This window comes from Erythrolamprus reginae, chromosome 1 (assembly GCF_031021105.1).
Source record: "Erythrolamprus reginae isolate rEryReg1 chromosome 1, rEryReg1.hap1, whole genome shotgun sequence".
Lineage (NCBI taxonomy): Eukaryota > Metazoa > Chordata > Lepidosauria > Squamata > Dipsadidae > Erythrolamprus > Erythrolamprus reginae.
Genome location: NC_091950.1, coordinates 358047184 through 358075120, shown reverse-complemented (window position 1 = coordinate 358075120; position 27937 = coordinate 358047184). Strand labels below are relative to the sequence as shown.

General features: G+C 40.3%; 1 protein-coding gene across 1 annotated transcript in view; it reads right to left on the bottom strand.

Moving 5' to 3' along the window:
• PARP1 (poly(ADP-ribose) polymerase 1) overlaps positions 1-9710 on the bottom strand; it is a 49405-nt gene extending 39695 nt beyond the window's left edge. Inside the window, exons 1-4 of the mRNA XM_070728039.1 lie at positions 9366-9710; positions 3330-3492; positions 2600-2715; positions 1295-1509 (exon numbers count right to left, since the gene is read on the bottom strand). Coding sequence (XP_070584140.1) covers positions 1295-1509; positions 2600-2715; positions 3330-3492; positions 9366-9485 — 614 coding nt within the window. The 5' untranslated portion in view covers positions 9486-9710. The remainder of the gene's footprint in view (positions 1-1294; positions 1510-2599; positions 2716-3329; positions 3493-9365) is intronic.
• Between the last annotated feature and the right edge of the window lie 18227 nt (positions 9711-27937).

The window sequence follows — 27937 nt, the reverse complement described above, 5'->3', positions numbered from 1 at the left end:
CCTCCAGAACGAGATATAAACTATTGCAATACCCCAATTGTTTAGAAAAGCAAAAAAAAAAAAAAAAAAGTGAAAGAGAAGGGAAAAAAACGTATCTTAACCTAAACAGAAAACAAATACAGTGGTACCTCAAGATACGAACCCCTCGTCTTACGAACAACTTGTGATACGAACCCGGGGTTCAGAAAATTTTTGCCTCTTCTTATGAACTTTTTTCGAGTTACGAACCGGCGTTCGGAGACTGCTGGGAAGCCGCGTGGCTGTTTTAAAAGGTGACAGCCGGGCGGCGGGGCTTCCCAGAAGCCTCCTGAACGCCGGTTCGTAACTCGAAAAAAGTTCGTAAGAAGAGGCAAAATTTTTCTGAACCCCGGGTTCGGTTCGGGAGGTTGCTGGGAAGCCCCCCAGCCCGGCTGTCACCTTTTAAAACAGCCGCGCGGCTTCCCAGCTGTCTCCGAACGCCGAAGTTCGGGTTTGGCGTTCGGCTTCGGGAGACAGCTGAGAAGCCGCGCGGCAGTTGTAAAAGGTGACAGCCGGCCTGGAGGGCTTCCCAGCACCCCCCGAACCCCGAACCTTTGCCGAACTTCCGGGTTCGGGGGGGTGCTGGGAAGCCCCCAGGCCGGCTGTGACATTTTAAAACAGCCGCGTGGCTTCCCAGCAGTCGCCGAAAGCTGTTTTTTTGCGGGGGGGTTTTTTGGTTGCACGGATTAATTGACTTTACATTGTTTCCTATGGGAAACAATGTTTCGTCTTACGAACCTTTCGTCTTACGAACCTCCTCCTTGCACCAATTAAGTTCGTATGATGAGGTATTATTGTATTTACATCTGCTATCTAGGCAAAAAGGTATAGCTTATCTACATCAAAGAAACTGTGCTTCCTTCTTGATATCTATCTATCTATCTATCTATCTATCTATCTATCTATCTATCTATCTATCTATCTATCTATCTATCTTCCAAGATAGATAGATAGACAGACAGACATAGATAGTGCTAAGTCTTAAAGTAAGCTTGTTAAAAAACCCTCTTGCAAAAACAATAGAAAACTCTAAGAATTAGAAAATATCCATCTGCCATGTTGCATTATCATTCTGATCATTGAAAGCTTAACATCTTTAAAAGTTAACGCATTTACTAGCTAATCTGCAGTTACCCCTGCACAATAGTCACAACTAGAGATCTTCCATCGCCAACATAAGAAAACACCAGCCACACTGGTGTTTTAGAAGTATCTGTCATACAATGATCAAAATCAAATATCACGACATGCACATTTTGGGGCATCTTCTACGTACCCTTCACTCTTGACAGAGGGCAGCTGCACCTTTAGAGTTTCTTTGTCTTCCGCCTTCAGGTTCTCAAAGCCCTGGATCTGAGATGCATTAAAGGTAGGAAGAAAACCCAGATCTGTTCTGCGGCCACTGAAACAGGCAAGATGGTACCAATTGTCTATCATCCCCAGCTGTGGCTTTTCAGCTAGCACCATTTTCTTTGAGATTCTAATCTGGCCCTGGGAAGACAGGAAGAAAAATTAGAAACAAACTCACAAAAAAACAAAATTAGCCAATTGCCTACCAAGATTTCAAACCAGTAATTTAATATTTTTGTTTTAATAATAATAATAATAATAATAATAATAATAAAACAACTATTATTATTATTATTATTATTATTTGGAATAATGCATTTGGGTTTTTCTTTATAGTTCCTGAAAGTTAAAGTCAGTGTTTTTAAAAAAAAAAAAACATTAATAGGAACTTTGTTTCTGAAATAAAAGTGATATGAGTCCTTATTCTTGAACACAGATTCTTTCAGCCCAAAATTAATGATTTCTATTTTTCTCTTACTCACACACACTCACACCTTTATTTCTTTAAACTGAATAGACTGCCAATAGACAGATGGGTAGATACTATGTGTTACTATAAAGACCAAAAATGAGAAGGACGACAAAATTACCATTCTGCCTCCATTTCAGAAATAATACAGAACTATTAAAATTTCAGGATTACAGGTCACAAATTTCTTCAATGTCAAAGCTTTTATTTTACGACTATTCAAACCATTATACTTAATTTTTTAACAAATTAAATCTACACCATGTGAAATTTCAATTTCTGATCTTGCCTCTTCAATTATTATATTACCATAAATGCATTCAATTAATAGTGGATTCAAGGAGCCATATTTAGACCATATTCATTGGGATTTAAAAACCAAAAATTAATCTTAGGAAGTTTTAAAAATAACCAGAAATCCTGTGATTTGGAGGGATGCTTTCTGGCTTTGCGCACTGGTACGTGGAGTGGGGAAATGTTTCAGCAGGAGTGGGGGCCAAGCATGCATGTAGCTCCATTTGCACAAGCGGCAGTGGAACACGCATGTATGCACTCTCCTTCTGCTTACATAAGGGAGATATATGCGCATGCACTTCGGGTGCCCCAGTTTTGAACAGCTCACGGCCTAGAAGTGAGTTGTGGCCTGGGGGTGGGTGGGTTGGGGTCCCCTGCTTTAGAAAACATTTCTGCCATTAAAAACAGTGTTCGTATATTGTGTGAATGTTTTCATCTTTATCCATAGAGAGCTACCCATATGTTTACCTTTTCTATCTTTTGTTCACAACCTTTGCAAGTGCTTCTATTGGACTTTGCATATTCTGCTGCAAAATCATGTAAACTTTTTTCACGTTTGCCACCTTCTTGGCCACCACCTTTGCCTTTAAAAAAAAAAGAAAAAAGGGAATAATTTTTAGTTTCTGATTTAATGAATCCCATGGGACAACAGAAATAAGATACATAAATCAGTCAGATTTGCTCAGGAATACATACAGACTTCTAAGAAAGAGAAATTGCAGTTAATTTTTTCTAGAACACCCCAGAGGATGACAGCAACATTAATTCAATCAAACTTACTTCCAAAAGAAGAATTATAATCTTTTATATAGGTTTAGATTTACTATGTTAAAACTGATATTTTCATTTTATATATCTTCATACATTTTATAGATTAAGTTTTTCTTTTATTATTATGATGATGACTTCCACTTTGAGCGGAGCGACTGTAGCTCCACTAAATGTTGTGTTTTATGTCTGTTATGTTTGTTTTTGAAAATTAATAAAATATATTTTAAAAAAAGAATTTCTTAAGCAATTATATTTTTAGCATGGGCTAGCAGCTGAGTTCGTTTCCAGAAGCAAGAATAGTGGGGCCAATGTGGGACTTTGCCATTAATGAAGTATGCTCTCAGCATAAAAATGACAGAGTCCTAAACCTAAGGTCAATGGTTCACCTAACATCCTTTTCTCTTTTTATCATCATTGAGTAACTTACCTGCTGCAGCTCCTCCACTTTCTATGTGTTTTTTAATTTTTTCCTGATCTTCCCAACGCAGTTCTGAGAAGCCATCCAGATCAGCATGGGATAGCAGCTGAGTTCGTTTCCAGAAGCAAGAATAGTGGTGCCAATGAGGGACTTTGCCATCAAACATAGGGGACTGAAAAGAAAGAATTGGGATGGGGGGACCCCAGGCATGAAAATTGTTACAATTAAATTATAGTTTATTAGATTTGTATGTCGGCCCTCTCTGAAGAATTGGGGAAAAAATGCCCATGCGCTACAATTACAATGCAGACAAACATGTTTTTTTATTAATAACAATCAGTTTCATACACCTTGTATATGTCTACTCCCTATTTCATACATTTTTCCAGTTTTGCAGATGTTTTATTTGTTTGGGTAGAGCAGTGTTTCTCAAATAGTGGGGTCCTCCTGGGGAACATGCGTGATCCCTCTCAATTGATTCCCCCGTATGGGGAGTGTTTTCCCAGTTGCACACTGCTCCGAGCCCAGAACAGAAGGCGGCCAGGCGGGGGTGAAGTGGCTGCGTGGGTTCTCGTTCTCAGTGGGCACTGCGTATTTTGTATACTCCTGTTCAGTTTGGGGATTTTTCAGATTTTGATTCAGAAAGTGGTTATGAATTAGTGCTAGGGCCTGATTTGGAGGCAGAAGAAGTAGGAGACCAACCACAGGATGTTTCTATGGGTTCAGATTCAAGTGAAGAAGAAGCAGATGCTAGATGGATAAATCCTTATTTCAGACGCTTGCAGAGGCAAAGAGAGGGAAGAAATATTAAGGAGAGGAATGGGTTAATTAAGTAATTAATTCATCAAGTCCGGGTATCAGAGGAAGAGAAGAATTGAGCCGTCAATCTGCGTTAACAAAAATTGAGGTTTCTTTCAAGCAGTTCTGAGTATAAGCATGCCTTGTGTACTTTTAATTGCAGTTTTTATGACTCTGGGCTAACTCTGACTAGCCATAAATCTTAGAATGACTTGTGGAATGTATTAATGATTTTGATGTTGCTTTGCATACCGAAGTTTAAGATAAGAGATTAGCACTGCGGAACAAAGGAAAGAAAAATAAATATGGTATGGTGTTTTACAAATATATGCATTTAGCAATCCTTTATTCCAATTACCTTAGACGGAGATCAGAACATTGTGGTAGCCGTAAACAGTGTGGCAAACCTGCTGCTGGACAGAGGCAGCACTTATGGGCCAGGTCGGCGACCCCAACATATTGGCTTGATTAAGCTGACCTGGCCCATGTCAAAAGAGGGCCCTAACCACTTGGTTTGCAAACAATAAAATTCCATTGGGGCCCAGATTGGAGAGTTGGGGAGGGGATGTTTACTTCTTCCTGGGGGGGGGGAGAGCATAATAGAAAATAACCAAGAAGCACTGGGGTACAGTCAAGTGGAGTGAGGCCAACTCCAGCCCTCCTGACCTATTACAGCTTAAAGACTTGGCTTAGCCAGTTGGCTTGGAGCACCAACGGATGGGCTTCATGTTTGGGGTGGCTGATTGTGTGACAACAGATTCCTCCCTCTCCCCCTCTTATCATATCCCCCCATCTTTTTAGCTAGGTCGATTTTATATTATTATAAATGATACAGTTTTATTTTTTAAGGTTGTAAACCATCCAGAGTCACTGTGTGGCAAGACCGGGGGCATAATGCATTTTATAAACAAATAACTTATGCCCATCTATGAGTACTGTTTTCGTTTCCATAACTTCCCCTATGAAGTTACTATCAATAGGTTTGCTATTCAGATTTTTGTAACATCCAGAAGTAACTGTGATTCTTCTATTCATTTTGCTTCTTTCTGCTCAGGCTTTAATAAGAATTTGGAGATGCAATGCCTACACAAAACTGAAGTGCTGGTTTTAAAATTTCGAGCTACAATAATATACTGGTTAAAAATCACATTTCCCCCAACCAGTCTCTTCGCAACCACTTCATTTACAAAGAAATATAATCTAAGCTGAAATAATCTTATAGAAGCCAAACTAGCTTCTTATGGTCTTTACATGGAGTACCTCCTCACAATGGATTATAATTAAGCCAGTCCTATAGTCCTTCAGAGGATAAAGCATGTGCAGTATCGAGTGGAGCTCAATACGAACTTTGCAAACAATAGAATCTGGATCCCAAGGTTCCCAGAGCCAAACAAATATATGGCATCTTCACTTTCCCTAGGCTGAAGAAAGATGCCCAATGTAACGGCTCACCATCCACTTTCTTTCTGGGTACATATTCAAAGAAACGTGCCTCATACATTTGAAAAATCAAAACCATCACTCACATACTGCTGTCCCATACTTTTTTCTAGGGTCTACTCATGCTATTCATCTACCTTGGAACGACATCCCAGTCAGGCAGATCTTTGGTATATAAATCTTTTACTTTCTGATCTGCAATATTGTGCCCAAATTTTCTGTGGCAGCAATTAGGACACACCATCAAATAGAGTAAGGGTGTCAAACTCAAGGCCCATGGACCTGGCCTGCAAACAGCAAAGGACTGGCCTGGACTACCTCTGCCAGAAAAAAACAGAATGTGGGAGGGCCACAGGTAGCCCTCCCAAGGTCAGTTTTCACTGACAGAGGGTTGCAGGAGGTTGTCGCAGCTGAAAATGGATATCAAGAGCCCATTTTCACTGTGGCAGAATGCTCGGGCCACCACAAGTGCCTGACATGAATGACATTGAGCTGGTCATGTCCCTTCTGGCCAAACACAGCTTTGATACGGCCCTCAATAAAATCGAATTTGACACCCCTGAAATAGAGTACCCCTGATTATCGAGTTGTTGTTTTTGTACTTTTACATCTTATTGTGTATGGATCATTGCTTGCAATAAAGAGGTTTGAGGCTGAACTTCCAGATTAAGAATCTGGAAGACAATTATGGGAAGAAGTCTCTGAATCATAAATATCGGCATATCAAAGTCTAGTCTAATTTGGAACCCAGAGTTTTCTCTTTCAAATTTGTTTTATGAAAAACATAAAAAGGATAAAGCAAGACATTTCATAAAAATGAATCAATGAAAAGGTAGAATGGAAGCCAAAAATAGGATGAAGTTGTCTCTTTCAATATTGCTGCTAACAGATTTACATTACTGAATATTTAACTAAAAAAATCTATTAAATAGTACTGTAATAAATAATATAAGTTACTAGGCAAGCGTACAAGTAATCCAGCAAGATGGTTCCATGATTATCAACTTTGCCTATTTTAAAGAATTTCCATTGTTACCAAGTTTGATTGCTTATTTCTTTCATAATGCAGTCTTCAATACAGAATGGGTGTGAATGGGTGTTCCATTTTGGAACAGGGGTTTTGGGTTGCACTTGAGAGGGTAAAGGCTTACAGAATAACCTAGTATGCACAACTATATACAGCAGTAGTTTTCTGTAGCAAAGTTTATCTACATGCCAAGAATAAGAAACTGAATCATCTTGCTGTTCCTCTGCTAGTACATCTAAAGCTGCTTGCTCTCTGCCTGACCTACTTTTCTAGGTAAAAAGTTATGAACAAAATGCTTTAGCATGCTCCTCAGGGAATGGAATACAGTACACATTCCACAATAGACTTGAAGACATTACACCAGAGGTCTTCAAACTTAGCAAGTTTAAGAGTTTGTGGACTTCAACTCCCAGAGAGAGAATTCTGGGAGTTGAAGTCCACAAGTCTTAAACTTGCCAAGCTTGAAGACCTCTGCATTAGACCATATAGCATTATTATTATTATTATTATTATTATTATTATTATTATTATTATTATTATTATTCCATTTATTTGATTTCACCCTATTGCAATCAAGCTGCTTTTGGTGAGTTACAAATTGTCAGGATTACTAATTACATTATTTTTTTATTTTGTCAAATGGCAGTCAAATTTATTGCAAAAATAGTAAACTATCAAGAGAAGGGAGAATGCAGTATTGCTTGGCTAAGCGAACTCTTCCTAACTCAATAAATCTGTCTATATACTGTTCTTGGCAACACATCAGACTAGTGTCAAAACTGTATGCTTGAAGACTTTATGTCCCACTGCAGAATGCAGCATTCAAACCCAGATTCCAAAATACAGATTGAGAAATAGGATTGCGGGGCGTGACTATTTTAACAAAGCAAGCAATATCTGTCCTAATTATATATTTTAAAATCCCTCCCACTCAAAATGATTCGATTCCATACATCAGCCCAGTCCAATTTATGATTATTCCAATTAAGACTGAGCATCAGGACCAAGAAATGTGCTAATCCTAAGGACTATTCGGAACTGTGCCCTTCTGAAAAAAACCTTTAACAGGGTTGTTTTGTAAACCATATTATGGAAAAACAGGATATTGGAGTTGAATGTGATTTTTTACTTGAAGCATAGCCATCCATCCACAAAAAATAGGTGATATTTTTGGTGCCCATTCCAGATCTAGCAGCTAAACCCCACAGCCCTAATGGGACAACATGGGAATTACTGTCAGCTCAAATTTCTCCACCCAGAAGTAAAAAAACAACCCTAAAGAACTTCCTCCTAAAAGTGAAAACTAGCTAGGGGACCTTAGCATAGGTTCACTTGCTGCACCAATTGCAACCCTATTCTTCTCATGGTCACTCATGCCCTTATCACCTCACGGTTAGATTACTGCAACATGCTCTACATGGGGCTACCCCTGAAGAGTGTTCAGAGACTACAGCGGGTCCAGAATGCAGCCACCTGAGCAGTTGTGGGTGCATCTAGCTACACCCACACTACACCAACTCTCTGCAAGCTGCACTGGTTCCCAATTGGTCTCCAGGTGGAATTCAAGGTGTTGGTCGTTACCTTTAAAGCAGTGTTTCCCAACCTTGGCAACTTGAAGATATCTGGACTTCAACTCCCAGAATTCACGCCAGTGAATGCTTATTGTTTATTTGACTTCTATGCTGCTCTTCTCAAAGGGACTCAGGGCGGGTCTTCTGGGTCTCATCAGCTAAAAGCTAAACAGTGTCAGCTGGCAGGGCTGCAGGGAAGAGCCTCCTCTGTGGCTGCTCCGACTTTCTGGAACCAGTTATCTCCTGAGATCCGGATTACGACCACCCTGCTGGGCTTCCGGAAAGTGGTAAAGACCTGGCTTTCCAACAGGCTTGGGGCCATTGATCTGATGAGGGTAACCATCAAGATCTAGCCATTATGCATGGGTTTCAATGTTTTATTTTAATTGTTTTTAAATTGTTTTATGGTTTTTTAGTATGTTTTAGTATATTTTAGTATATTGTGAGCCGCCCTCAGTCTTCGGAGAGTGGCGGCATACAAATCTAATAAATAATAATAATAATAATTATTATTATATAATATTTGGATGTTATATTTTTGGTTGTAAGCCACCCAGAGTCTCTAGGGAGTTGGGTGGCATGCAATGGCATCCTTCAGTCTCGAAAGACCATGCTCTGGATTCTGCATAAAAATCAAATAAATAATAATAAAAAAACAACCAAACCATATTGTGGAAAAACAGGATATTTGGACTTGATTGTGATTTCTCAAATGACGCATAACCAGCCATCCACGAAAAATAGGTGATATTCACCGCCCACTGCAGGACCAGCAGCTAAACCCCCCTAGTTGGGACAACGTGGGAACTACTCTCAGCTCAAATTTCCTTATCCAGAAGTAAAAAAAAATACACCTAAAGAACTTCCTCCTAAAAGTGAAAACATAAGAGACTTGCAGCTTAAGGCGGCCGGGTGGTGAGCCCGGCAAGAAAATGATCTCAAACTGGAAGCTCCTCACAAGGGAAAGCTAGGGAAGGGCGGCTCCTCCTGCGCTGCGCTCCGCATCCTCCAGCTGCCTGGACCCCAGACACAGAACCGAAGCCATTCCGGGGATCAGGCGCAAAGCAGCGGCGGTGCACACAGAGGGGCGGCCACAAAGACGGTTCTGCAGGCAACGTGGCGTTGCCGGGCCTAGGGGGAGAAAACCTTGCAAACAGCTCGCCGTAAGACTCTTAAGCCTGCTTAAGGAGGGAAGGTGAGAGTCCCTACCTGCACCATGATGGCCAGGCGGAGCGAATCCTTGGCGATGGTCTCCTTGCATTTCTTGCAGGACGCCCGCCCGCTCTTGGCGTACTCGGCCCGGTAGAGCTTCTCCGCGGGCTCCGCCATCGCCAACCCTCCCCGACCGCCCCCGGGGAACGCTTTCCCGCCGAGTCTCGCGAAAGAGGCGGCAATTCTTCCCCCTGCGGCTTGCAACGGCGGCGGCGGCGGGAACAAAACGTGCCGAGCGCAGAGCGCGCGATCCCGCCCGGTCGGCTTCAGCGATTGATTAGCCGAGCCTCAGCGTGGCGCGCTTGGAAAGGGCAGCCCGGGGTGATGGTTGCGTCCGAAGAGAACGAGGCTCCAGTGGGGGTGGAGAGACGGGGACGGAAAGCCCTGGTGGTGCCTGATAGGAAAACCACGCGGTCGGGGATCACGTGCTCAAGGGGGGGCTTTCCCCTCTACTCCTCGTTTACGCCTCCCACTCGGGGGTGGGTGGGATGGGGCGGGACTCGCTTGTAATTTATCAGAGCCCCCTTGGAGTTGCCCTGCCCCCCCTCGGCCAAGAGCTAGCAGCTGGAACAGAATTGTTTTACCCTCTCCATAAGCATCTGCATTCTTTGATTTTTTATTGGGAGGCTGGAGGCTGGAAGGGAACAAGTCGGTAACGTGGATTCCTTGCTTGCCTTTGGCTTTGTTTTATTCAACTTCTCATGGTTACAAGAATAGTGGAACCTAATTTTTTTGTTTTGTTTTGTGCCTCTAAATCATGGAGCACTGGTTGCACGTTTCAGATGGGGGCGGGTAGGATTTCTGCAACGTTCTGCCTATCAATGACTACTTCAGCTTCAACCGCAACAACACAAGAGCACACAACAGATTCAAACTTAATATTAACCGCTCCAAGCTTGACTGTAAAAAATATGACTTTAGCAATGGAGTTGTCGAAGCGTGGAACTCATCACCAGACTCAGTAGTGTCAACCCCTAACCCCCAACATTTTCCCTTAGACTATCCACGATTGACCTCTCCAGGTTCCTAAGAGGTCAGTAAGGGGCGTGCATAAGTGCACTAGTGTGCCTGTCCAATTGTCTCTCCTTTATCTCATATATCTTTTCTCCCTTATATCTTCTCTATTTTTATATATTTTCTTCTATCCTTTTCTTTATATATATTACTACATGTCTATTCTCTTCAATATGTACAAAATAAATAAATAAATAAATTTCCCATTAAAATCATCTTGGATTTTTTAAAAAAAAAAATTACAGTATTATCTATAACTCTGGCATCTTCTGGTGACAGACTAGACTAGAATTCTTTATTGGCCAAGTGTGATTGGACACACAAGGAATTCATTTTTGGTGGATATGCTACAATAGAATAGAATAGAATAGAATAGAATTTTTTATTGGCCAAGTGTGATTGGACACACAAGGAATTTGTCTTTGGTGCATATGCTCTCAGTGTACATAAAAGAAAATATAGCTTTGTCAAGAATCATGTGGTACAAGTACAACACTTAACGATTGTCATAGGGGTCAAATAAGCAATGAAGAAACAATATTAATAAAAATCTTAAGGATACAAGCAACAAGTTACAGTCATACAGTCATAAGTGGAAGGAAATGGGTGATAGGAATGATGAGGAAAAAACTAGTAGTAATAGTAGTGCAGACTTAGTAAATAGTTTGACAGTGTTGAGGGAGTTATTTGTTTAGCAGAGTGATGGCGTTCAGAGGAAAAACTGTTCTTGTGTTTCGTTGTCTTGGTTGTACAGTGCTCTGTAGCGACGTTTTGAGGGGAGAAGTTGAAACAGTTTATAATCCAGGATGCGAGGTGTCAGTAAATATTTTCACAGCCCTCTTTTTGACTTGTGCAGTATACAGGTGCTCAAAGGGAGGCAGATTGGCAGCAATTGTTTTTTCAGAAGTTATGATTATCCTCTGAAGTCTGTGTCAGTCTTGTTGGGTTGCAAAACCAATGCTCTCAGTGTGCATAAAAGAAAAGATACATTTCTCAAGAATCATGAGATAATGGTTGTCATAGGGTTCAAATAAGCAATCAGGAAACAATATTAATATAAATACTAAGAAAGAAAGCAACAAGTTACAGTCATGCAATTATAAATGTGAGGAGAGGGGTGATAGGAACAATGAGAAATTCTTTATTAGCCAAGTGTGATTGGACACACAAGGAATTTGTCTTTGGGGCGTATGCTCTCTGTATATTAGAGCAGTGTTTTTCAACCAGTGTGCCGTGGCACATTAGTGTGCTGCAAGACATGGTCAGGTGTGCCGCGAAGCTCAGCAAGAGAAAGAAAGAGAGAAAGAGAAAGAAAGCAAGAGAGAGAGAGAAAACAAGAAAGAGAGAGAAAGCAAGAGAGAGAGAGAAAGAAAGCAAGAAAGAGAGAGAGAAAGCTGGAGAGAAAGAGAGAAAGAGAGAGAAAGCAAGCAAGAGAGAAAGAGAGAGAAAGCAAGAGGGAGAGAAAGAAAGAAAGCAAGAGATAAAGAGAGAGAGAAAGAAAGCAAGAGAGAGAGAGAAAGAAAGCAAGAGATAAAGAGAGAGAGAGAAAGAAAGCAAGAGAGAGAAAGAAAGAAAGAGATAGAGAAAGATAGGCAGGGAAGGAGGGAGAGATAGAAAGAGAGCAAAAAAGAGAGGAAGGAAGAGAGAAAGAAAGAGGGATGGACAGAGAAAGAAAGCAAGAGATAGAGAAAGATAGGCAGGGAAGGAGGGAGAGATAGAAAGAGAGCAAAAAAGAGAGGAAGGAAGAGAGAGAAAGAGGGAGAGAAATAGAGCGAAAGGGAGGAAGAGAGAGAAATAATTTTTTTTGTCCAAACGTTTTTTAGGCCCCCCATGTGCCCCATGATTTTGTATATGTAAAAAATGTGCCGCAGCTCAAAAAAGGTTGAAAATCACTGCATTAGAGATATATTTGTCAAGAATCATGAGGTAATGATTGTCACAGGGTTCAAACAAGCAATTAGGAAACAATATTAATCTCAATCGTAAGGATACAAGCAACAAGTTACAGTTATACAGTCATAAGTGTGAGGAGATGGGTGATAGAAATGATGAGAAAAACTAATGGTAATAGTAATGCAGCCTTAGTGAATAGTTTGACAGTGGTGAGGGAATTATTTGTGATGGCATTTGAGGGGAAAACCTGTTCTTGTGTTTAGTGGTCCTAGTGTGCAGTGCTCTATGGTGAAATTTTGTGGGTAGGAGTTGAAACAATTTATGTCCAGGATGCGAGGGGTCAGTAAATATTTTCACTGCTCTCTTTTTGACTCGTGCAGTATACAGGTCCTCAATGGAAGGCAGATTGGTAGTCATCATTTTTTCTGCAGTTCTAATTATCCTCTGAAGTCTGTGTCGGTCTTGTTGGGTTGCAGAACCAATGCTCACATTACCCTGTGAAGCAATGACTGTCACAGGGTTCAAATTATCAACCAGGAAACAATCAATATGAATATAAATAGTAAGAAAGCAACGAGTTAAGTCATGCAGTTATAAGTGTGAGGAGATAGGTGATAGGAACGATGAGAATTTCTTTATTAGCCAAATGTGATTGGACACACAAGGAATTTGTTTTTGCGGCATATGTTCTCAGTGTACATAAAAGATATATTTGTTAAGAATCATGAGGTAATGACTGTCACAGGGTTCAAATAAGCAATTAGGAAACAATATTAATATAAATAGTAAGGAAGCAAGCAACAACTTACAGTCATACAGTCATAAGTGGAGGAGATGGCTGCTAGGTGCAATGAAAAAAAACCTAATAATAACGCAGCCTTAGTGAATAGTTTGACAGTGGCAAGGGAATTATCTGTTTAGCAGAGTGATGACGAGAGGGAAAGAACTGTTTTTGGGTCTAGTTGTCTTGGTGTGCAGTTCTCTATAGTGACGTTTTGAGGGTAGGAGTTGAAACAATTTATGTCCAGGATGCGAGGGGTCAGTAAATATTTTCACTGCCCTCTTTTTTGACTTATGCAGTATACAAATCCTCAATGGAAGGCAAGTTGGCAGTCATCGTTTTTTCTGCAGTTCTGATTATCCTCTGAAGTTTGTGTCTGTCTTATTGGGTTGCATAACTGAACCAGATAGTTGTAAAGGTGCTCTCCGATTTAAATACTAGCACAGGTATTCCCCCACTTCCAACAGTCCACTTAGTGACTGTCTGAAGTTGCAATGGCACTGAAAAAAAGTGCATTGAAGAAAGAGGCACAAGTACCTCTCATTTATAGTTATATCTGAGAGCAATTATGAGCTAGGAAGAAAAAGAATCTGATATACAAGACAATTGGGTAGAGGTCAGGACATTCTATTATGATCCACCTGTTTGTTTTTTGGCAGGCTAAAATGGGCTATTTTGCAGAAAAATTACACCATGAGGAAATGCAAAGGTCCTGTCTCAATAGAGCTACCCACTCTCACCCAAACAAGGATTTTTCATTCATATAAGCACCTTTATTATTCATGAAGTAAATACTTTATTTATGAAAGGAAAGAAAATAAATAAATAATACCTGTACTTTATTCCTAAATTAAAATAAAATACAATGGTGGTGCATCTGCCCTTTTAGGGGACCAAAACTCCATTGTAATAAAACCACGTATTTACTCTTTCTAAACCGAGAGTTTGGACTAGCTGTAGTTCCAGAGCAAAATATTCCTTAATGAGTGGTTGCTTATCAAGAAGGGATTTTGAATTTCTAACCCAGTGTTTCCCAAACTTGGCAACTTGAAGATATTTGGACTTCAACTCCCAGAATTCCCCAGCCAGCGTTTGCTGGCTGGGGAATTCTGGGAGTTGAATTCCAAATATCTTCAAGTTGCCAAGGTTGGGAAACACTGTTGTAACCTACCTCTCCATCACAAAAGGATGACAAATACACGTAACAATGGTGACAAAAGATGTAAACAAAACAATAAAACAAAGTAGATGATAAAATATTTTTTTAGGATTGCTATAGTTTCTTTTTAAAAAAATGTCCTCAAAGCAAAGTAAGGCTGAATCACCAATACAAAAAAAAGTATGTTTCAGTGAAGGAAAAACACAATAGGGCCTTTCTTGTCCAAACTGCTGATAAGGGTGTTTCTGCAAATGGCATTTTCATAAAATCTTGTTAAGGACACAATGGCAATAATTGTCCCAGCCCCACCTCCTTTTGGGGAGGGACATCAAAATATAGTTCAGTACAATGAAACCTTGATTTAAGAGATCCCATTTAACAAGATGGATGCAATGAACTACATTTCTGCCTAGGCATCTCCCTCCAATAATGGACAAAGTATTAACTTTACATTGCTTATAGTGATTTCTGTCATTTGTGTAATGATAGAAATACTGTGTTGATGTAAATTGCTACAAGTGACCTAGTTTTTAATTTCACAGACATTTGGAAATCCCATATACATATACAATTCTACAAGTTATTTTGACATTTTAAGTTTCCCCTCATACTTTATCCATAACAGAAAGAAATCCCTATCTACCCTATTCGATCCAGAAAGGGAGAATATCTCAAATTGGGTGTCATGCTCCCAAAGTCTGATTCTTATATTTTGTCCATGGTTTTGTTTTTCAATAATTCACTGTAACACTTTTCTAAGAGTGATTGCAGCATAGCCTAAAACTATTCAGTAGGAACAAAAAACATATCTGGAGGCTTATAAGTCCCTTAAGAAGATGTACAAACTCACAATGAAAATGAAAGGCGAAGCAGTTTGGAATAAATTATATGATTGGTTGGAAAAGAGGAATAAAGGTGTACAGAAATGAATGTAAAAGTAAAGGTAAATGTAAAGAATTAAATTGTAAAGAATTAAGTGAAACACATGATGCAGTACTGTTAAAAGGGGGGGGGAATGCTTATTGGTTTGTAAGTTGGAAAAATAAATAAATAAATAAAAATAAATAAAAATTGAAGCATGGAAAAATAAGGATGCCACTTCCTTCCCCTCCTCCTTTAGTAACACAGAGTAGTGGTACCAATCACACAATTAAAAGAAAAGCAGTTTCAACAATTGAAAGAATTGGATTAATTCCTAGCACAGGAAGTCCTAAACCTATGACAACAGTTGGGACCAGAACATTGCTCACTAAGTTATGCAGTTGTTAAGTGCATTTTATGACCTTTTTTGCTGCAGTTGTAAAGGGAATGTGACTTTCTTCATTGACTTAGCTTAGTGTTTTCAAATCTTGGCAACTTGAAGATGTCTGGACTTCAACTCCCAGAATTCCCCAACCAGCTGACTGGGGAATTCTGGGAGTTGAAGTCTAGACATCTTCAAGTTGCCAAGATTGGGAAACACTGACTTAGCTTGTTGAAAGCTCAACTCTCCACTGTGAATGAAAGCCCACCATTCACATGACCTTGGAATGCTGCTATGGTTGTAAATGCAAGAAGCAGTCTTAAGTCACTTTTTTCAGTGCTGTTGTAACTGTGAACAGTCATTAGACAAATTGGTCACAAATCAAAGTAGGACAACATTTGCTTGAAGAAAAATTTAAATTGACAAGTATAATATTAATGATGCCTATAAGAAAATAGTTAACATCTAAAAAAAAGCAATCCGGTATATTACTGGTACTTCTCTCACATCCTTTAATGATAGCCCATTGGCATTTTAATATTCCTTTACTTGAATAGTGCCCTTTTAAGGAGATGTTTATCTCTTTAAAATGAATTTCATAGTTTGACCATTATTTATTTAATTTATATCCTACGTTGTGGCTGACAAATGCATTTGAGGCAGGCATTGGTAACAAAAGAATCAGCAGTAACACCAATAACATTAACAGAACTGACAGATATAGGCTGGATTTTCCCAATTCGGCAACTTGCCATCTTTTAAAGCCTGCAATATTTTAAACAAGTAGAATTCTTCAGAAGGTGAGTTTTCCTCATTTTGTAAAGATACAAAAGCCTCTTTCTCTATTGGTTGATTTATGAATTTTGTTGGCATATTGCAGTTTTGTTACATAGATTGTTTATTTGGGTTTGCTTTAAAGTGTGAGGGGAAAAATTCAAATTGCAACTTATTCTACAAATCATGGCTAAGCAAACCATTGCTTGTATCAATCCAACCTTAGTTATTGTTTGTCTTAAACATGTTGATATAGTTCTTGAGCTACATGTGTCTCTTGTTTCCAAACTCATCCATTAGTTATTTAGATACTCAGGATAATAAATACTTATATTGAGGGATAAGAAGTTACATAATTCTTTTTTTTTAAGTCCTGAGAATCTGCCTTATCTATATGTGAACACAATTTTTGCTCTGGATTTGGCTGGATAATTAATTCTTCAATTCACATTATGTTTCTAGCCGCTAGATGCCAGCATACACAAAGCTAAAATACTGCATATGTTCAGAAACAAAATGCTCTTAAATTCTAGGAATCAAAAACAAATTTTGTGTTTTTTCCCAAGGAGGGAGGGGGGTGGGAAACACAATGACAACAGTAATGTTATCTGTAAGCATAACTTTACTTTATACCTATTGGGCCTATTACTAACTGCTGGGTGGAGGGGGAAACAGGATTATGTCTTCTTTGAAGATCCTGCCAATGCTTGCTTTGGATATCCAAACAGACCTGTGAGGCAAGAAGAGCAGAGAAGATAAGACAATTTTAAATAAACAGAAAGGTTACTTGTAGGCTGTTTTTGATATTGGGGGAAAAAAAACAGCCTGGGGACATAGCAAATAGCAGAGTACGATAATTTAGATCAAGATATTATAATGTTTGGCCGTTATTAGCAGCGGGTATAAGATAAGTGGGTTCAGACTGGTTCAGATCAGTCCGCCTGAACCGGTAGCAACCCACTGGTGATGTCACGATGATGTCACTGAACCAGATCGGTCGATGACGGTCTGTGGGTGCCGCCATTTTTTTTTTTTAAATTGGAACTTAAAAAAAAAACTTTTTAAAAAAATTCCTTCTGAGCAGAAGCCAGGTTCTGACACTGCATGCGGTCACCATTTTGGGGTTTTTTTTAAAATCAGATTTTTCGTTAGTGTGCATGCATATGCCCATCAAGTGTGCTCATACAGCATGAGACGCCATGAACCGGCAGTGAGGTAAGTTGGAACCCACTGCTGGTATAAGATATGGAGCCATCCCACACTTGTATCTAACTTGTATCTGACTGAGGTTTGAACAGACCTCAGCAAACTATTTATTCTGCCATGTATCTATGACAGTGTTTCCCAACCGTGGCAACTTGAAGATATTTGGACTTCAACTCCCTGAATTCCCCAGCCAGCATTCGCTGGCTGGGGAATTCTGGGAGTTGAAGTCCAAATATCTTCAGGTTGCCAAGATTAGGAAACACTGATCTATGACACTACATTTGTCTTCTTCCCAACTACAGGCTTAAGTCATCCTTAACTGTTTTAAAGTAGCATTTTGCCCCTTAACCAACTATATCAGTGCCTAAATTAAGATTTTATTATGCTTTTTGCTGACTTCTGACCAGTAGCGGATTGCAGCCATTACGGCCCAATATGGTGTCCCGGTAGTGAAAATGGAGCTGCACGCGCAGCTCCAGCTGACCGATGGGCGAGCGCGTTGGCACGAGATTCAGCTTCTGCGCATACACCAGAAGACACGCACGCAAGTGAGATTTCGGCAATTTTAGGCGTTCACGGAAACAAAAATATTGGCAAAAATCGGCAATTCAGAACACAGCCTAATACTATACTGACAATTTTAGTTCATGTAAATAAGCCCTGTTTCTTGGTGAATCGCATACTTTCCTCGCTGATTAAAGTGGGTTTAGTGCTCTTCCAGATGTGTGCTAAATTCGGGCTCAAAATAAGCCTACCAAATAGCTGATTGTCAAGCTGGAAGAATTGATCAATATTAGAGTCTTTCCCTTTTTACTGGACTGCCCTCCTGTTGCTGCTAATTGATATGTCAATGCTTAATTTAGGATTTACAGGATGAATACAAAGAACAAAAAGTTAAGAGAGATATCAGCGCACAGTAACAAACTTTGAAGAAAGTATATTAAGAAATTTTCCCCAAATATATTCGCAGCACTGGGGAGCTCATCCTTAATCTACCAGTTAAACTCAAAAAGCAGGACAGTCTCTGGAATTCTTTTTTAAAAAAATAATGTTATTAAAAGTTTTAATTACAATAAGTAAGAAATAATAGAAAGTGAGAAAAAGAAGAGAAAAAGTTCAAGAAAACAAGAAACCTAAGAAAGCAACTTTCACCTTCATCACAAGTATGAACAATTTCATTATCTTTTCACCTCCTCTTAATTAACTGATAAAAAGCTCTTAATCTCATAATTCATCATAGAAACACAGAAACATAGAAGACTGACGGCAGAAAAAGACCTCATGATTCATCTAGTCTGCCCTTATACTATTTTCTGTATTTTATCTTAGGATGGATATACAGTATGTTTATCCCAGGCATGTTTAAATTCAGTTACTGTGGATTTATCTACCACGTTTGCTGGAAGTTTGTTCCAAGGATCTACTACTCTTTCAGTAAAATTATATTTTCTCATGTTGCTTTTGATCTTTCCCCCAACTAACTTCAGATTGTGTCCCCTTGTTCTTGTGTTCACTTTCCTATTAAAAACACTTCCCTCCTGGACCTTATTTAACCCTTTAACATATTTAAATGTTTCGATCATGTCCCCCCTTTTCCTTCCATCCTCCAGACTATACAGATTGAGTTCATTAAGTCTTTCCTGATACGTTTTATGCTTAAGACCTTCCACCATTCTTGTAGCTCATCTTTGGACCCGTTCAATTTTGTCAATATCTTTTTGTAGGTGAGGTTTCCAGAACTGAACACAGTATTCCAAATGTGGTGTCACCAGCACTCTATATAGCGGGATCATAATCTCCCTCTTCCTGCTTGTTATATCTCTAGCTATGCAGCCAAGCATCCTACTTGCTTTCCCTACCGCCTGACTGCACTGTTCACCCATTTTGAGACTGTCAGAAATCACTACCCCTACATACTTTTCTGCTGAAGTTTTTGCTAACACAGAACTGCCAATACAATACTCAGATTGAGGATTCCTTTTCCCCAAGTGCATTATTTTACACTTGGAAACATTAAACATCTCTTGACTATAGGCAAATCGGATAATAATGTCTTCTCCAATCCAAGTGTCAGTGAAAAGTCCAAACAGCTCTAACGTTATTTAACAGATATATAACTCAACATTCCACATGTCAACTTTTAACTCTAGGCAAATCCATTTTTAGAAGTGTTTCCAGAATCTTAGCCTGAACAAAATACTGTACAAGAAATTTACATGACAAAGAGAGATTCTTTCTTTGTTCATGTCAGAAGCCTCTGCAAATTATAGACTTATACCATTCAACAGTGAGCCAATAAAAGATGTAAAATGCAATAATAAAAGAAATATAGCATGTATAAAAAGAACATAAAATAAATAGGATTAAACGTAAATGATATTCGTCCAGTTTCTGGCCATGTCTACTGCATTTTTTCTTGACTGCAAGAGGTCTTCCTCCATACGTTTTAAAGAACCTTATATCCACAATAGCATATGTGAGCTGACTTCTTCAAATTCACGCAGAATATATTCTATAGGGAAGCCCCATTTTCTTAGATTGTTCTTTGATTTCTCTATTTTGGCATGCAATCTATTTAGCTATTTCCATACAGGCCAAGGTTATTCTTGACCAGGCTGCAAACAGTTGTGTGGTTGGGTAGCTCTTTATTCATCTTCCATTGTTCCAGGACAATCTGTGGTGGCCATGCCCACCTGTTTTGAATGTTTTGATCTGTACAGGGTAACATAGGTCTAAAGCAGAAATTCTTAAGGCGTGCCTGTTGCTCTCCTCAAAGCGTTGTTCCTAGCAAATATTGAGAGATAAGGGGAGATCATTCAAAAAGATGCTGTAGCTCAGTGGTTCTCAACCTTTCCAATGTCACGGCCCCTTAATACAGTTCATCATGAGTCTAGCACTAATTCTCCCATAGATCTTTAAGCTGATTGGCAGGAAGGTCAGAGGGACACTCCCACTGTAAACGCCTGATTGATCAGATTGTAAAAATATGTTCCAAGGTGCCAGTTCTTAGTTAGGTTTATTTCCCCTGACACCATGGGAAATTTGTCTACTGTATTCCCATGATCTTAGGCAACAGTTGTTCGACCCCCGAAGGGCTCCTGGCCCCAAGGTTGAGAACCACGGCTGTATCTGATGGTAGTACAGTAATGTCTACCGAGAGAGGTGCTGCCTTTTTCCCTTCCAGTTGCCAGCATAGGTCCTTCATGAAGACAATCCTTATTCCCTCTAAAAGTGTTTGAAATATGTTCAAACAATCAGTATGCTCTAGATGTGCATGGAATTGTGAAGGTGTTAATTTTCTGGTCGCCTTAGTCATAAATGAAAATTTAAGAGTGGGCAGTATTTTCCCAATTCTTTTAGTCAAGGGAAATATAGTTTATTAATGCACTGTCCTGATTAAATTAGTAGGGGTGCATTTTTCCTACGAGGAAGTGTTAGTTTACCATAAACATGAATTTAGTCCCGATGGCCAATGTAGTTGATCAGGATGGTCAATTAGGGTTGGAGGCAGCAGCCCTCATATTTCCAAACACTCTGCTTGAACCCACCAAATCTACAACCTGAAAAGATTCAAAATAAAAGCACAAGCAGTTGGCACAGTTGAATCTTTGTGTAATGACATGCCCTCCCTCTGTCAAGGATCTTGGAGTACTCATCTGAAATGATCTAAGCACCAGAGCTCACTATATCATCCTTGCCAAAAAGGCATTAAGAGTTTTTAACCTAATCTTGTGAAGATTCTTCTTCGGTAATATTGTACTGCAAACTAGGGCATACAAAATCTTTGCTAGAGCAATTCTCAAAAACAGCTTGTCTGCCTGGAATCCGCACTGTATATTGGACATTAATACAATTGAGCAAATCCAAAGGTATTTCATGAAAAGAGTATTCCATTCCTCTGCTCACGAGAGAATGCCTTATGCCACCAGGCTTCAAATTTTGGGCTTGGACAACCTACAACTACTCCGCCTATGGTCTGACCTAAACATAGTATACAAAATTATCCGCTACAATGTCCTACCTGTCAATGACTACTTCAGCTTCAACCACAATAATACACGAGCACACAATAGATACAAACTCAAGGTAAACTGCTCCAAACTTGATTGCATAAAATACGACTTTAGCAGCAGAGTGGTCAGTGCCTGGAATGCGCTACCTGACTCCATTGTTACTTCATCAAACCCCCATAGCTTCAACCTTAAAGTGTCTACTGTGGACCTCACCCCATTTTTAAAAGGTCTGTAAGCAGTGTGCCTATCGTCCCTGTCCTACTGTCCCCATTTATTTGTACGCATTTCCTGGGTTCATATTTATTTCCTGTGTTCATACTTCATTCATTCATTCATTCATTCATTCATTCATTCATTCATTCATTCATTCATTCATTCATTCATTCATTATGCCGCCCTTCTCCGCAGACTCAGGGCGGCCTACAAAATAAGGATAAAATACAATACAGAATTTAATGCGAGAAATCCAAACCTAAAAGTAATATTAAAACCCCAAAGGTACAAAAACCTGACATGCACATTCTTTCTAACTACAATCATATCCTTGGCCGGAGCAAGATGGCCCCAGGCCTGTTGGCAGAGGTACGTTTTTAAGACCTTGCGAAAGACCAGGAGGGTGGGGGCAGTACGGATCTCTGGAAGGATCCAGAGGGCCGGGGTAGCCACAGAGAAGGCTCTTCCCCTAGGCCCCACCTGTTGGAATTGCTTAGCTGACGGGACCTGGAAAAGACTATCTCTGTGGGCTCTAACCAGCCTCTGGGATACGTGAGGCAAAAGACGGTCCTGTAAGTAGAAACATAGAAACATAGAAGATTGACGGCAGAAAAAGACCTCATGATCCATCTAGTTTGCCCTTATACTATTTCCTGTATTCTATCTTAGGATGGATATATGTTTATCCCAGGCATTTTTAAATTCAGTTACTGTGGATTTACCAACCACGTCTGCTGGAAGTTTGTTCCAAGGATCTACTACTCTTTTAGTAAAATAATATTTTCTCACGTTGCTTTTGATCTTTCCCCCAACTAACCTCAGATTGTACGCCCTTGTTCTTGTGTTCACTTTCCTATTAAAAACACTTCCCTCCTGAACCTTATTTAACCCTTTAACATATTTAAATGTTTCGATCATGTCCCCCTTTTCTTTCTGTCCTCCAGACTATACAGATTGAATTCATTAAGTCTTTCCTGATACGTTTATGCTTAAGACCTTCCACCATTCTTTTAGCCCATCTTTGAACCCGTTCAATTTTGTCAATATCTTTTTGTAGGTGAGGTCTCCAGAACTGAACTAACCTGGTCCTAAGCCATGTAGAGCTTTATATCTATTATCTCATACATGTTTGACAAATTAACTAACTAAATTAATCAAATAAACCATTAACAGCCAATATGCCTAAACAAAGACCCAGCCCTTTTTGGTGGGATGTGTCTTGATCATAGAAATATTTCATATCTTTATGATATTGATAAAATTGAACGGGTCCAAAGACAGGCTACAAGAATGGTGGAAGGTCTTAAGCATAAAACGTATCAGGAAAGACTTAATGAACTCAATCTGTATAGTCTGGTGGACAGAAGGGAAAGGGGGGGGGAGACATGATCAAAACATTTAAATATAGTAAATGGTTAAATAAGGTTCAGGAGGGAAGTGTTTTTAATAGGAAAGTGAACACAAGAACAAGGGGGCACAATCTGAGCTTAGTTGGGGGAAAGATCAGAAGCAACGTGAGAACATATTATTTTACTGAAAGACTAGTAGATGCTTGGAACAAACTTCCAGTGGACGTGGTAGGTAAATCCACAGTAACTGAATTTAAACATGCTTGGGATAAACATATATCCATCCTAAGATAGAATACAGGAAATAGTATAAGGGCAGACTAGAGCAGTGTTTCCCAACCTTTTTTGAGCCGCAGCACATTATTCATGTTTTCAAAATTCTGGGGAACACTGAAGGGGGGGGCGGGGGGGCTAAAGAAAAGTTTGGACAAAAAAAAAATATCTCTTCCTCCATTTCACTCTATTTCTCCCTCCCTCTTTCTCTCTCTTCCTTCCTTCCCTTCTTTCTCTCCATCCCTCTTTCTTTCTTTCTTCCTCTCTTTCTCTCTCCCTCTTTCCCTCCCTCTATGTCTTTCCCTCTCCCTCCTTCCCCCCTTTCTTTCTCTCTCTCTCTTGCTTTCTTTCCCTCTCTTTCTCTTGCTTTCTTTCTCTCATTCTCTCTCCCCTCCTTTTTCTCTCTCTCTCTTTCTCTCTCGTTCACCACGCCAGCAACAGAGAGAAAAAGAAAGAGCGAGAGAGAGCCGCAGAGAGAGTGGAGTGTGCAGCAGCCATCAGCCTCCTCGCCCTTCCAGACGTCCCCAGTGCCCGGCCTCGCGCTACCTCCCGTTAGCCCGGCCGAAAGCCACACAGTCCCGGACTCCCGGATCGCTCGCTTCTCCGGCCAGCGCGGCGCTTTCCTGGGCAGATGGCTTTGCTGACCGGAGAAACAAGCGATCGGGGAGTCCGGGACTGTGTGGCTTTGCGCCATGAAGAGAAAACGGCAGCAGGGAAAAGTCGGCCATTTTCTCTTCATGGCGCAAAGCCACACAGTCCCGGACTCCCGGATTGCTCGCCCCAAGGCAGGAGGCGGCGGCGGAGGAGAGTGGGCGGATCGGGCGGGCAATGGGGCAGGGCGGAGAAGCCAAGGGCGCGTTTGGCCGGAGGCACCGTGGGGAGGCAGGGGCAGGGAGGTGCAGCAGTAGGAGTAAAGGGAGCCGCGGCTGCCCCTGCCTCCCCACGGTGCCTCCGGCCAAACGCGCCCCTGGCTTCTCCGCCCTGCCCCATTGCCCGCCCGATCCGCCCACTCTCCTCCACGGCCTCGAGCCGCGGCACACCTGACGGTGTCTCGCGGCACACTAGTGTGCCGCGGCACACCGGTTGGGAAACGCTGGACTAGAGGGACCATGAGGTCTTCTTCTGCTGTCAATCTTCTATGTTTCTCTGTTTCTACTAAGATCTGCTTCATCTGAGGAAAAACCTCCACTGTTTCCAAAGGTCATCTCTTCTCTCACATCTACCTGCAGTATTCTAGCTCTTCTATAAATAAAAAAGGAGCTGGAACGGACATGTATATTATGGTAGAATTCTGTAGATGGAGTAACCGATGGCTATACAGTGTTCCCTCAATTTTCGCGGGTTCGAACTTCGCAAATGGCCTATACCATGGTTTTTCAAAAAATATTAATTAAAAAATACTTCACGGTTTTTTTTCTATACCCCGGTTTTTCCCGTCCGATGACGTCATACATCATCGCCAAACTAATAATTTTTGCAAATAAATAACAAAAGAAATAATTATTGTCAATAAATAATTATGTTTATAAATATCAGGATCACTAAGTGTCTTATTCAATGGTGAGTACCAGTAATAATGGTGAATAAATGGTTGTTAAGGGAATGGGAAATGGTAATTTAGGGGTTTAAAGTGTTAAGGGAAGGCTTGTGATACTGTCCATAGCCAAAAATGGTGTATTTACTTCCGCATCTCTACTTCGCGGAAATTCAACTTTTGCGGGCGGTCTCGGAACGCATCCCCCGCGAAAATCGAGGGAACACTGTATATGCCTGGGGGACCCAAATCTTACTTCTTTGCTCTTCCGTCCTCAGCATCTTGATGGGCAGCACAGCATAGAAAAATCTAATCTGTGCAAGTGTAATGGAGGCAGGTAATTAAGTAAGTTAATTCTTCAAAGAAATGTAAGTGCTAAGAAATAACAGCATGACCTTATTAACATCCCAGGGGTAATTCTTGTCAACCAGAGACACAAGGCAATAGCTTCATTTAGTAGGTTATGTCTCCTACACGACTTTCCAATATGCTTTAGCTCCTCAGAGTATTCAGCAATAGGTATGTCAAAATAGGTTCATACTGCTTTTTGTTACTGCTCTCAGTAGATTTCCTTGAGTGCCTTATTCTGTCTCCTGTACTTTGCAGAGAAATCAGTACCCCTCCACAAGGGACTTGTTATATAGATGAATAAATTAGGCATAAGGATCTGGGCCTCCTGTTTCCTAATTATAGTTATACAGCTGTTTCCTCTTTAGACGTTCACACTCCATGCAAATTAGGCTTTTGTGTTTTAGCTTCCCCTTCCGTTTACATATGTACAAGGAAAAAGAAGTAGCAAATAAGAATGCAAAAGGAGCTGGCCACCAATTTATGTGAAATCAGATCTGCAAGGTCTGCATAACCCAGCCTTGCCCAAAATATAGATTACTTGCTTTCTGGACAGAAATGTACATGTACGAAAAAGATTTAGATGTCATTCTACTACTCATTTGACTTCCTTCTTCCAGGGGCAACTTTTTAAATTCCAGCCATAAAAGGTCCTCATCCTTTCCCTCTCCCTCTCCCCCTTTCCCTAACCCCCCTCCCCTTTCCATGCCTACAGAGATTGCTCCTTTATTTTGTGTATTTGTGTATTTGTGTATTTGTTTATTTGTTTATTTGTTTATTTGTTTATTTGTTTATTTGTTTATTTGTTTATTTGTTTATTTGTTTATTTGTTTATTTGTTTATTTGTTTATTTGTTTGTTTGTTTGTTTGTTTGTTTGTTTGTTTGTTTGTTCGTTCGTTCGTTCGTTCGTTCGTTCGTTCGTTCGTTCGTTCAGTTAGTTAGTTAGTTAGTCCAATACAGTATACAATAATACAAAATGAAGGTAATAGAGGACACCTTTGAGGAAATAGAATTAGAGAAAGAATAGAAGAGAGAATATAGGATAAAATAAATTGATGAGAGAATACAAGAAAGATACAGTATAGGGATAGAAGAGAAGATAGAAACATAGAAACATAGAAGTCTGACGGCAGAAAAAGACCTCATGGTCCATCTAGTCTGCCCTTATGGACCATGAGGTCTTTTTCTGCTATATGGGGTATAGGAGAGACAATAGGAAAGGGGTCGGAAAGCACTCTAGTGCACTTATGCATGCCCCTTACTGACCGCTTAGGAATCTGGAGAGGTTAAAACTTTCATCCACTTCCTCTCACTTCCTCTCTAAAGTCTTCCTCCTCAGTCCAAACTCTGTTTAGAGCAGTGTTTCTCAACCTTGGCCATTTGAAGATGTGTGGACTTCAATTCCCAGAATTCCCCAGCCAGCAATGCTGGCTGGGGAATTCTGGGAGTTGAAGTCCACACATCTTCAAACAGCCAAGATTGAGAAACTCTGGTTTAGAGCAAGTTGCAAGCAAAAGTTGTGACTGGCATGAGTTATATCTTTTGATCATTTATGTGATGTTCTCACGATATGTGTAAAATCCTATGTGCCACCCTCCAATGTTCCTAGTGGGAAAGCTCAACGAGTAACACCTCTAAGTGGACAATTTATTTCTTTTCTAAGGTGCTGGAAAATGCCAGTGAGGCTGGTATTGTTGGGAATGCTGCATCCCTTTGTCTGCGCAGAGAATCGGTGTCCTTCTATATAGCCTCCCACTGTGTGACTGATTTCCATAATACATGACAAATGCAATAAATTACTCTTGGCAAGAGCTGAGAATTTTTGACAGCCATCACCTGGATCTGTCAGCTCTCAGTGACAACCTTTTAGATACAGGAGTCAATGTGTTTTTCTTCATCTTGTTGTGAAGCCATCAGCAAGATTGGATATGATGCACACTTAGTGCTACCGGTGGGACAATTTAGATTTTAATTTAACATTAAAAACCAATGTGCCTAAAGAAAGACCCAGCCATTTTTGGTGGGGGGTGACGGTCAAAGAAATGTTGCGTATCTTTACTAAAGTTTGCTTCATATGAGAAAAAAATATGTAGTTTCCAAAGGCCCTCTCTTCTTTTACATCTACCTGCAATTTTTTTTATTTTTTATTTATTTATTTATTTATTTATTCATTCATTCATTCATTCATTCATTCATTTGTTAGACATAGAAACATAGAAACATAGAAGACTGACGGTAGAAAAAGACCTCCTGGTCCATCTAGTCTGCCCTTATACAATTTCCTGTATTTCATCTTACAATGGATATATGTTTATCCCAGGCATGTTTAAATTCAGTTACTGTGGATTTACCAACCATGTCTGCTGGAAGTTTGTTCCAAGGATCTACTACTCTTTCAGTGAAATAATATTTTCTCACGTTGCTTTTTATCTTTCCCCCAACTAACTTCAGATTGTGTCCCCTTGTTCTTGTGTTCACTTTCCTATTAAAAACACTTCCTCCTGAACCTTATTTAACCCTTTAACATATTTAAATGTTTCGATCATGTCCCCCCTTTTCCTTCTGTCCTCCAGACCAGCGTTTCCCAACCGGTGTGCCGCGGCACACTAGTGTGCCGCGAGACATGGTCAGGTGTGCCGCGAAGCTCCTAGGGAAGCTCCAGCTGGGCGGGGCGCTGCCGGTGCCGGACCGCTGCTGCCTCTGACCTGGAGCTCCCACTTGCAGCTGTCCCCCAGCTACTGCCGGGGGACAGCTGTTTCCGGCGCTCT